General features: G+C 39.3%; 2 protein-coding genes across 4 annotated transcripts; one reads left to right on the plus strand and one right to left on the minus strand.

The window, feature by feature from the left end:
- The first annotated feature begins 248 nt into the window (after positions 1 to 248).
- Positions 249 to 5,556, plus strand: slc19a1 (solute carrier family 19 member 1). 2 transcript variants are annotated; one of them, XM_085919358.1, is made up of 7 exons: positions 249 to 313; positions 1,058 to 1,391; positions 1,534 to 1,589; positions 2,215 to 3,001; positions 3,076 to 3,268; positions 4,092 to 4,233; positions 4,309 to 5,556. In XM_085919358.1, the coding sequence occupies exons 4-7, from the start codon at positions 2,254 to 2,256 to the stop codon at positions 4,498 to 4,500; spliced, it is 1,275 nt and encodes a 424-aa protein (XP_085775484.1). In that variant the 5' UTR covers positions 249 to 313; positions 1,058 to 1,391; positions 1,534 to 1,589; positions 2,215 to 2,253; the 3' UTR covers positions 4,501 to 5,556. The 2 variants fall into 2 exon arrangements, with proteins under 2 accessions (XP_085775484.1, XP_085775476.1); XM_085919350.1 differs by having other exon boundaries at positions 1,058 to 1,589.
- A 103-nt stretch (positions 5,557 to 5,659) lies between these two features.
- LOC147062840 (uncharacterized) lies at positions 5,660 to 9,417 on the minus strand. 2 transcript variants are annotated; one of them, XM_085919368.1, is made up of 12 exons: positions 9,275 to 9,417; positions 9,105 to 9,175; positions 8,420 to 8,575; positions 8,229 to 8,354; positions 7,911 to 8,074; positions 7,656 to 7,746; positions 7,477 to 7,581; positions 7,051 to 7,071; positions 6,938 to 6,958; positions 6,708 to 6,734; positions 6,583 to 6,639; positions 5,660 to 6,498 (listed from the first exon to the last, which is right to left on the minus strand). In XM_085919368.1, exons 2-12 carry the CDS (start codon positions 9,166 to 9,168, stop codon positions 6,464 to 6,466), a joined length of 867 nt encoding a protein of 288 aa, XP_085775494.1. In that variant the 5' UTR covers positions 9,169 to 9,175; positions 9,275 to 9,417; the 3' UTR covers positions 5,660 to 6,463. The 2 variants fall into 2 exon arrangements, with proteins under 2 accessions (XP_085775494.1, XP_085775503.1); XM_085919377.1 differs by lacking the exon at positions 9,105 to 9,175 and having other exon boundaries at positions 9,275 to 9,359.
- Positions 9,418 to 9,705: the final 288 nt, after the last annotated feature.

Consider the following 9,705-nt stretch of genomic DNA (forward strand, 5'->3'; position numbering starts at 1 on the left):
TGATGCCCGTGCTAAAATTATATTCATAAATTCGATCAGAATAAAGACATTTAGTTGTTCTCCAACATTATGCAGCAAATTCCGTCTTTAAAAAAGGAAAACGAAGACCAAAAAGAGGAAAAAAACTCGTTGTGGCTTCTTTTTTCATAAAATAGTTATTGATAGTGAATGTCTACTGCCATCTAGTGAAACTTGCATCCCTTGTAGTCTTATAACCGCTATTTAACAATCAGACTTCATTTCCCACAAATCATTGCGAGGAAATTCGTGCGTCCGACCAATGGGCGATGTCGATTCTGCTGTAACGCACGAGGTATGTAAACGTAACTAAGTGAAACGTACTTTACATTTGTGATTTAAAAACAGAATACGCAACTATTTGGCAAGCGGGATTGTTGCAACAGAGTTTCCTGCTTGTAACAGAGTTTCCTGCTGTAAAAAAAAACGTGCCGTGCATCTGTATCAGTAAACGATCAAGATTTTCATTTTTTCCCCCCACATTGTTGTTAGCCTGCCAGCTAGCTATTTTGTTTTTTTATTCGATAAACAACAACTGAGGTTGCACCACGCGTGAAGTAATTGTAATAAAGGCAAAATTAGCAAAGCTGGAAACTGCTGTTTAGAGAAACTCGTGTGTCGGCTTGTGTAACTTGTTTACTCCCAATTGTTAAGTCACTGTGACAAATTCATCAATTGTTGTGTTGCTCTTTTAGCACATTACAATATTAAAACACGTATGTTGAGTTGGGTTAGAAAAAAGAAATTATTTTTTGAAATCCTTTTGTTAAATTGTTATGTATTTTTGAAGGTGAAAAAGTCTGCTTTTTTTGTAACATGAATGGGTTTATATTACATAATTAAATATCAGAATCAGAAAAAAAACATGTAATGTAACAATGGACTAAAATGGTCCTGAAATGTCTGGAAAAAAAAACATGCTGTAGTTCACGTCGGTCCATTTACATTTTTGTATAGTGTAGAAATAAACCATTTTTACTAGTTACTTAATCATCCATGCACCGTCTGAATGGTTGGAAATGTTATTGTATATTTTCAGGTGGCCAATGAAACAAACCTGGTGACTGCACACTTGCTGTAGCGCATTGACACACTGCGTAATGGAGCAAAGGTCAACATTCTTCGCCGTTAGCTTTCTAACCACTTTGCCAACACTTTTTTTAAACTGTTTTGGACGAGAAAAAGGAACCACACATTTTAACTTGACCCATTCAGGCATTGAGTGGCTTTGACACAGAAACACTGATTCCACGCTGGATTTTCACTTGTGATTACCCCCTCGATCAGCTGACACAATGATTTCACATAGCACAGCAGAGCAAAACAATGAGATGGACCTGAAGATGCCTGCAGCTGAAGCCATTGAAGGAAATGTAGGTGGAGATATAGAGATGGCTGTCTGCACTTTAGAAGAGCCACCTGCCTCTCAAAGTTCCCCCGAGGAGCCCCGAAAGTGGATGTGGGCTGTGATATTCTTGTGTTTCTTTGGTTTTATGGCATCCATCAAACCCGGAGAGCCCTTCATTACTCCTTATCTACTCAGCACTGAGAAGAATTTTACCACGCAGCAGGTTAGTTGTTCCCTCAGGGTTGAATGAAGTTCGTTGATTTTGCACTTGGATTTTTTTTTTTTTTTTAAGTAATAATTAAGGATACTAAAAAGCTATTTGTACAGACTGTAAGATAACACCCAAGAAAGTTTTGCAGTTTCTACTGTAAAGCCTTGTGACATGGTGAAATTAACATCTGTCCTCCGATGGTGCGGACTGATCTATCTTCTCAAAGTGGGTCGATGTTAAATGTTTTGACAGAGTAACAAAATGATTATTTGAGCATAAACTGTCGACTTCCAATGAGTGAGAATGAAGAAAAAAACTAGCATGTATTTTATGTTTACATTCCTAATGCCCAAGCAGTTTTTTTTCATCTGGGCATAAAAAATGTAGCTTCTGATTTATCTATATTACGATATTAAATCATAAGATAACGATATCACCCACCCTCCCAATTTTTTGTAATCAATATCTGCATCGTTCTAAGCATTATTGCACCATTTTTTAAATTTGATATATTTTTCATATTATTTTGACGATTAATTGCTAATGTGAAAAATACATTTAAATGCCCCTTAAAATCATCCATGAAGGTCAAAAAGCTTCTTCAGCTGATTCAAGTTTTTTTTTTTTTTTTTTTTAGGTGACCAACGAGATTACTCCAGTGCTGACGTACTCCTACATGGCAGTGCTGGTGCCTGCCTTCCTGCTGACTGATCTTCTACGCTACAAGCCAGTTCTGGTCATCCAGGCCATCAGCCAAGTGGTCATCTGGCTCCTTCTGCTCTTCGGTACCTCTCTTCTTCAGATGCAGTTCATGGAATTCTTCTACGGCGTCACCATGGCGTGCCGCGTGGCGTATTCCTCCTACATCTTTTCCCTGGTCAGCCCGAGCCTCTATCAGCGAGTGGCTAGCTACTCTCGTTCCTCGGTCCTCTTGGGAGTATTTGCCAGCTCCGTGCTGGGCCAGCTTTTCATTTCAGTGGGACAAACCAGCTACAATACCCTCAGTGCCATTTCATTGGGATTCGTCAGCTTGGGTCTGTTGCTTTCGCTGTGCCTGCCCTGGCCCAAACGCTCCTTGTTTTTCAACAAGGCGGGCAAACAGGAGCACAAAGAAGCGGCCACTCAAGAAGGCACCAAGGCAGAACTGTACAAGATGAACCCGAAGGAGGACGAATCGGCCGCGGCCGTCTCCCCGTGCTCCGCATCGCGTTGGAAGGATTCGCTGTTTGTGCAGATGTTGATGGAGTTGAGAACTGTGGTAAAAAGACCTGACATGCGGTTATGGTCCCTTTGGTGGATCTTCAACTCCACGGGATACTACCTGGTGTTATTCTATGTCCACATTTTGTGGAGCAAAGTCTACCCGGCCACTGAGAACAAGAATGTTTACAATGGCGCCGTGGAGGCTGCTTCTACCTTGCTCAGTAAGTAACCTCAGTCTTTTTTTTTTTTTTTTCTAGAAAAATACACTGATTGTAATTTTTTTGCTTCTTTGCAGGTGCATTGACCTCATTCATTGCGGGCTTTGTGAAAATCCGGTGGAATATTTGGTCAGAGCTTGTCATCGGTGTGATCACAGCTGTGCAGGCTGGCCTGTTACTGCTCATGGGCACCACTGACAACATTTGGGTCTGTTACGTGGCTTACGTCTTCTTCAGAAGCTTCTACCAGTTCTTGGTGCCCATTGCCACGTGAGTAATTTTTCGCCTTGTTTCATTGTTACATGAGTTGGCGAGTCAGCGTTAAGATTAGATATGAAACTTAAAAAGGAAGTCAACACCCACATTTTTCCTCGTAATATGTTCTGTGCAGCCCAAGTCGTCAAAACAGTGATTCATGTTTTGTTTGTGGAATATGAATTAAGCAGGCAAAATCCATCAGTTTGTATCCATCTCAGTGGGTGGCCATTTTTTTTTTTTTTATCAGATTTTTTTTTTTGGTCACACACACATTCACACCGTCGTATGCGGGAATCGGACTCACGGTGTCGGCACACAAGACAGGCAAGCAGCGACTCCCTTGGGCGGCCATTTTGCCACTTGCTGTCAGCCTATAATGACATCACAGTCTCCTGGTCTCAGGTCTTAACCAATGACAGCTCAGCTTCAGAAGCGGTGAGCTGTGATTGGTTGTGACCTGGCAATTGTGATGTCATTTTCAGTCGACAGCAAGGGACAATATGGCCGCCCACCGAGATGGATCAAAATGGGTGAATCTTGTTGCTTAACTTATGTTCCACAATCGCAGAATGCGACTGGGGGCACATACATATCTATTATATTATTACGATTTTTGTTTTGTGGGGGTTGACTTCAGCTTTGAGAAAACTGAATGCCATAAAACCAAAAAGCCAGACATCTTGTGTGTGTGTGTGTGTGTGTGTTGGAAGTCGTTCTGCATTCCAGCAAAGCGGGACACATAGGGAGCTAGCGATGTCCGACCCGGTTCAAGCGGACAAAGTTGATCGGAAAAACAAAAACACAGCTGGGCCTGACGGTGTGATTTGATGTGTAGTTTTCAGATTGCGTCGTCGCTCACCAGGGAGCTTTGTGCCCTGGTGTTCGGCATCAACACCTTCTTGGGGACCATCCTGAAGAGCATCATCAACCTAATTTTTTCCGACAAGAGGGGGCTGGCTATGGATGTACACAGTCAGGTATGTAGACCTTGGTTTGTGGATTTCACAGTGCTGATTGAAATTTGTGAATGACTGTTTGTTTTTTTTTTACAGTTTCTTGTGTACTTTGTTTACTTCACCCTGCTGACCGTCATCTACTTTATGAGTGCCGCCGTCGTCATCTTCCGTCACTTCAGAAATCAGCCCAAGAGGCAAGCGATCACCCAGCAGACCAAGTGTACTGAGCTTAGCAATGTGGTACCGGAGGTAGAACCTTTGTCCAATGGCAAAAATGCCAAGACATAGCAATCGCCAATTTCTAAATATCCTCAAAATGTTTTAATAACCCTTAATCAAGTGCCTCATCTGCTGGTCTATACAAGAGCCTGGGTTCACCCCTTTTTTTTTTTTTTTTTTATAAATTCACTGCACTTAATGACGCACTTGCGGGACCACTCGAGCAACGGCCCAAATGAGCAGAGTTTGATTGTCTTGATTTAACGACAGCAAATTAATGATTCCAATGTTGAACCCGATGGCACTGCTGATAACAGTGTGATTTGTGTATACATCTCCAAATCACTCTAATTAATTTATTTTGTCTTGATTAATAATCAAACATGAACAACACTTTAGAAGATCGCCTCAGTGTTTTATCCCAGCATTGATGGTGTCAGTGGCACAGACGTTTTTTATTTTTTTTGTTAAAATCCCACAATGAAATAGGAAAGACGTGTTAGAAAATGCATTGGAAGAAATTGTGACATTGGTTTATGTTGATTTATATTTTGTGTTTATTTCTAATCCAAGGTTGGCTGGTTTTTGGTGATAAGATTGTTGCTTTTTCTTCCACAAGCATTTGTGCTGGACAATTATCAGAGTTGCTAAATGGTACAGAAACATTTTGCATATTTTTGTAACAATGACTTGATAGGAGACTGTTTTTGAGTAGGACCTAAGTTAATGTTACAATATTCTAGCTGATTATGTTCTCTGTGAACTTGTTTGAATGTTATAAAGCAAACATAATCAGGTGTTTATTTTTTTTAGAATTTTTGTGCATTTGTTTTTAGTATTTTTGTGTGTGATTAAAGCGAGTAAGTAATGGCATTCAAATTTTCAGAGTTTGTGAATTAGCACGTTCATTTTAGTTGTTCGGTCAGTTTTTTCTAAATTGTTTTGCTGTAATTTTTTTTAGCAACCTTCAGGCAGTTTTTAAGGATCTAAGCTATTATTCCAGCTGCTGACTTGAATCAGGTTTTTTTTTTTTACATGCCTATCAAAAACAAATATCATGTAAATTAGTTTGTGTCGCAGTGGCAAACTAAACTGTCAACATGCGACAATAAATCTTGTAATCAAGCTTTGGTGTTTTTTTTTTGTTAGAAGCAAAGGAAAAAAAATCATGCAGAATGTTGCTGCCCTCATGTGGTTCAAGTGGCAATTGATGCAGTAATGCTTCAAGTTTGATATTTTGGTCATTTTCTTTTTATATTAGGTAGCACAAAATATTTTACGCACATAAAACTGAACAACAAAAGGAAATTTGCAAGGCTTTTTAAAAAAAATTGCTGTGGCATTACTTTAAAAGCATACAATAAAATATGAAATGTGACGATAAAAAAAACAAAAACAAAAACAAAGGAGCTATATCGTGCTATTTTAAGCTTTCCACAGTTAACTAGATATGATTATTGGCACAATCTAATGCCGCATTTGGGGAAAGTGGAACTTTTTCAACTTCCAATCAGGAAAAGTGCACTTGAACAACCCTTTGAACTAGAAGGTCCGAGTTGCGAAGTCGGGGGGGAAAAAAAAAGCACTACAATTTGACGTCGCTCCTGATTCTGATCATTTCTGTTGACATTCTCCTCGGCCACTTCCGATTTCCGACCTTCCTCGAATGCAGTAGTCGTCGTTGCTTACGAGGTCACAGAGTGAGGAACCCGGTCGGGCTGGTCTTTCGAGATATCACTTTACTGGTGGTAAAGAATTCCCTTTTAGACCAAAAGCTCTAAAAAGTCGATTTAGCATGATATAGCTCCTTTAAATATATTAGTGTTAAAAGACGTCAGGTGATATTGTTAATTGACAATTGTCTCATCAGTGCATCACTTGGCCAAAATGGCATCTCAACCTACAGTACATCCACAGTGTCGGCATTTCGGTCGACAATAAAGCACACGCCGGGGGATTTCCTGGTATTGTCTCGGGTCCACTTTTCAGTCCTATTCGACGCCCGGTTTCCCTTTTATGCCTCGGTTTAGATTCACACACGGTCTTGGAGAGTCATTGGTGTTTCCTCTGCAGAAAAAAAAAAAAAAAAAAAAAAGTAAAGAATCGAGTTGGCACAGATCTTGTTCAAAATGGAGATATTTGCAGTTGTACCTCCCCCCTGTGCTTTCTCTTGAGTCGCAGTGCCGTTTGATTCGTTAGCGTCTCGACCTACAGAAGAATTTTTGTCATTTTAAAAGTATAAAAAAAATCTAATCAATACATTGAGCGACACTTACGTGTCCTCTCCTCCTTCCTCCAGAAATCTGTGGTGGTCAAGGAGACAAAAAGATTGTCATTCACAGAAAATGTTTTTGCATAGCATCTCCCCCCCCTCAATGGAACAGGAAACTTAAAAGGTTCCAAGAAAATGTAAAAAAAAAAAAAAAAAAAAAGTGCCATGTGGTCACCAGACTCAACTCTGGTTTTGACCGATTAGTATGCAACAAAATAATAACTCAACACTGACCTGCTTCCCATGGCATGGATACTAGCAATTCAGAATTGGAAAGAGAAAAAGAAGTTTTTATTCACCACACACAAAGAATAAAGCCAAGTTCAATTTTACATTTCCATTCTTACCTTTTTGGAAGAACCACATGCCTGTGTAGGATTAGCACATATTAGAATATCAGAAAACAACATTTGAATTTTAAATACCTTTTCCTCATATGGAAGAAAATGGGAATTAAATTAATCTGAGCCAAACATTGAACCGCTACTAACTCAAAATTCCACTAAAGTTGATGACAGTGTGCACAGAGATCATTTTTTTGAAATGGGTAAATAGTAGTTTTTTTTTTTTTTTTTTAAAAGCAACATAAGCAAAACGCATATGGGCTAACACTAAGAACCTAACTCAATTTTGTTTATTGATTACTTAAATAACAACCTTAGATGAGCTAAAGAATCCCCCCAAAACAAAATAATAATAATGCCAATTTGAACACTGCATTTTTTTCTGCAACATTTTCCAGATCTGGTCAAATCGAATTTCACCCGCCTTACCTGTTTTACATTTGTGAATAAGCACCACCACCAAAATTGCAGTCAGGAGACAGATTGCGACAGTCAGACCTGCGTTGACCTTCAGGCCCCCTTCAGGCTCTGGTTCTTGAAACAAAAACACCTTCTTTGTTTTTATTTTTCAATGACACAATTAACTGAACACTGTTGTGGCAACTTACCAGTGAGGAACGGGTTAAGAGTAGACAGGCTGGATTTTTTGCTGACTGGATTCTGCATTTCGCACTTAAACTCGTCCTGGTTCGGAGTATCCTGAGAGATGGCGCCGAGAAGAAGAAGAACAAAACCCATTGACACATTTTCACAGCCAAAAAGTGTCCATCGACTTTCATTCAGGCCATTAAAAAAAAATACATCACTTCTAAATTGAACTCTGTCATAGTTTCTTTCTTTCATTTGAATGAACAGCAATTGACCTTTTCAATGGTGAGCTCTCTGAACGAGTTGATCTTCGAGTTACGACCAATCATCCAGTTGTAGATGACAGGTTTGGCCCCCGTGGTGTCACCGGCGCATGTCAAAGTACAAACTGTCTTCTCGGCATTACAAGATGTTAAGATAGTGGGCTCAGGGACGGATACTGGCGAAAAATGAAGAAAGAAAAACGTGTTATGAAGCTTTAAACAACAGATATTGGACCACAAATAGTTCAGCAACAGCATATTACTCAAGGCATATATTCTTTATCATCTGCAAAAAAATGACTTCCAGGTCAACAAGGTCAATACACTTACAAATAACGACGAGATGAATTGGCGTTTTGAGAACATAGTTGAGCTCAGGTGTGTAAATCCCACTGTCATTATGAATCAAGCCCATAATGTTCAGCTCCCCACTCACATTGTTCAGCTTAGTACGATCTAAAAAAAATAAAAAGAAGCTTGTAAGAAAGCAGGGATGACCTTGAAGCACTTTGATTCCGTACATTTGAACTGACGATACGCCTCCACGCCGTTCGGATCCCACTCGATGGCGATGTCGTCACCGTGTTTCCATAAGATGCTTGTGGGAGGTCCAGTGGGAAGGGATACATTAGGCCTCAGAACAACTTCATCGCCAAGTTTCCCGTAAACTATATTTTCTGAAAATAAGGGGGGGGAAAACAAAACAGCGTTACCAACTTCTCAAATGTTTTGGGTCCCAGGAGACTTTTTTTTTTCTTTATTATCATCGTCATGCCAATTAAATAGAACTACCCCTAAATGACTGGTCTAAATATTCACAAATTATTTAATAGCAGGTACATCAATTAAGTTGAATTGAATTCATTTGTAATATTGATTTATTGCTAGCTGCCATGCACTGCTTCCACTAGCAAAACAGTAGCTATAATTAAGGTTCCAAAACTTTGTGGTTGTTGCTGCTCGGCTATATTGTTCCTAAGCATACACTAAACTTTTTTTTTTGCTCTTCTAAACTTTCTATTTATTTATTTTGTGTGGGCTTGATGTCAAGCTAACCAAAGCTTCATTGACAGTTTTGAGTGACTACGACGAACTCAGCGTCAATGTCACACACAATAGACGCTAAAAAAATAAATAAAAAAAAAGCGATGTTAGTTCAACTCGAGTATATGAAAGTTTTCCAGAAAAACAAAAACTTGACCATACCAGCAAAACAAGGGGTCAGAATCACGGAAATCACGGACAGGAACATCTTTTTCAGTTCAGCCATTATAAATCTGGACACATGGCAGACATATGGTAAAAAATAAAACAAAAACCTCCACACACACAATAAACTGTACAAACAAGTTATTGGTAATGTTTCGGATTCTCACCTTTTTAACGATTGGCGCTTCTGAAAGTTAAAATGTTTCCTGTCGTTCGTTTCCGTGTGCAAGAAACGTGGGAGGTAAAACGCTGCAGCACTCCGCCCAAATTTTCACCCGATGCGTCAATTTAAAGAAAAAGTCCAACTAGCAGAGCAGAATTCCATAAATGACAATATGCATTGTATTCCGCTACTCATAAAACGACTACAACGTGTTTTGGACAACTGTCATTTGTTATTCAAATAAAATTACACTACAACTACCCAACGTTGATGACGTCACTGTTTTGGAATGTCACTCTGCTTTATTGTCAATTTCTTCACATGCCAAAACACAGAGATCAAAATCTCGTTCATTTCCTTTTTCTAACAAACGCTCCAAATAAATAAATCATTATTCATAATATTTGTAATATTTGGCATTTATGTTGTCAGTAC

Source organism: Syngnathus leptorhynchus, chromosome 1 (assembly GCF_054491065.1).
Source record: "Syngnathus leptorhynchus isolate UIUO chromosome 1, UIUO_Slep, whole genome shotgun sequence".
Lineage (NCBI taxonomy): Eukaryota > Metazoa > Chordata > Actinopteri > Syngnathiformes > Syngnathidae > Syngnathus > Syngnathus leptorhynchus.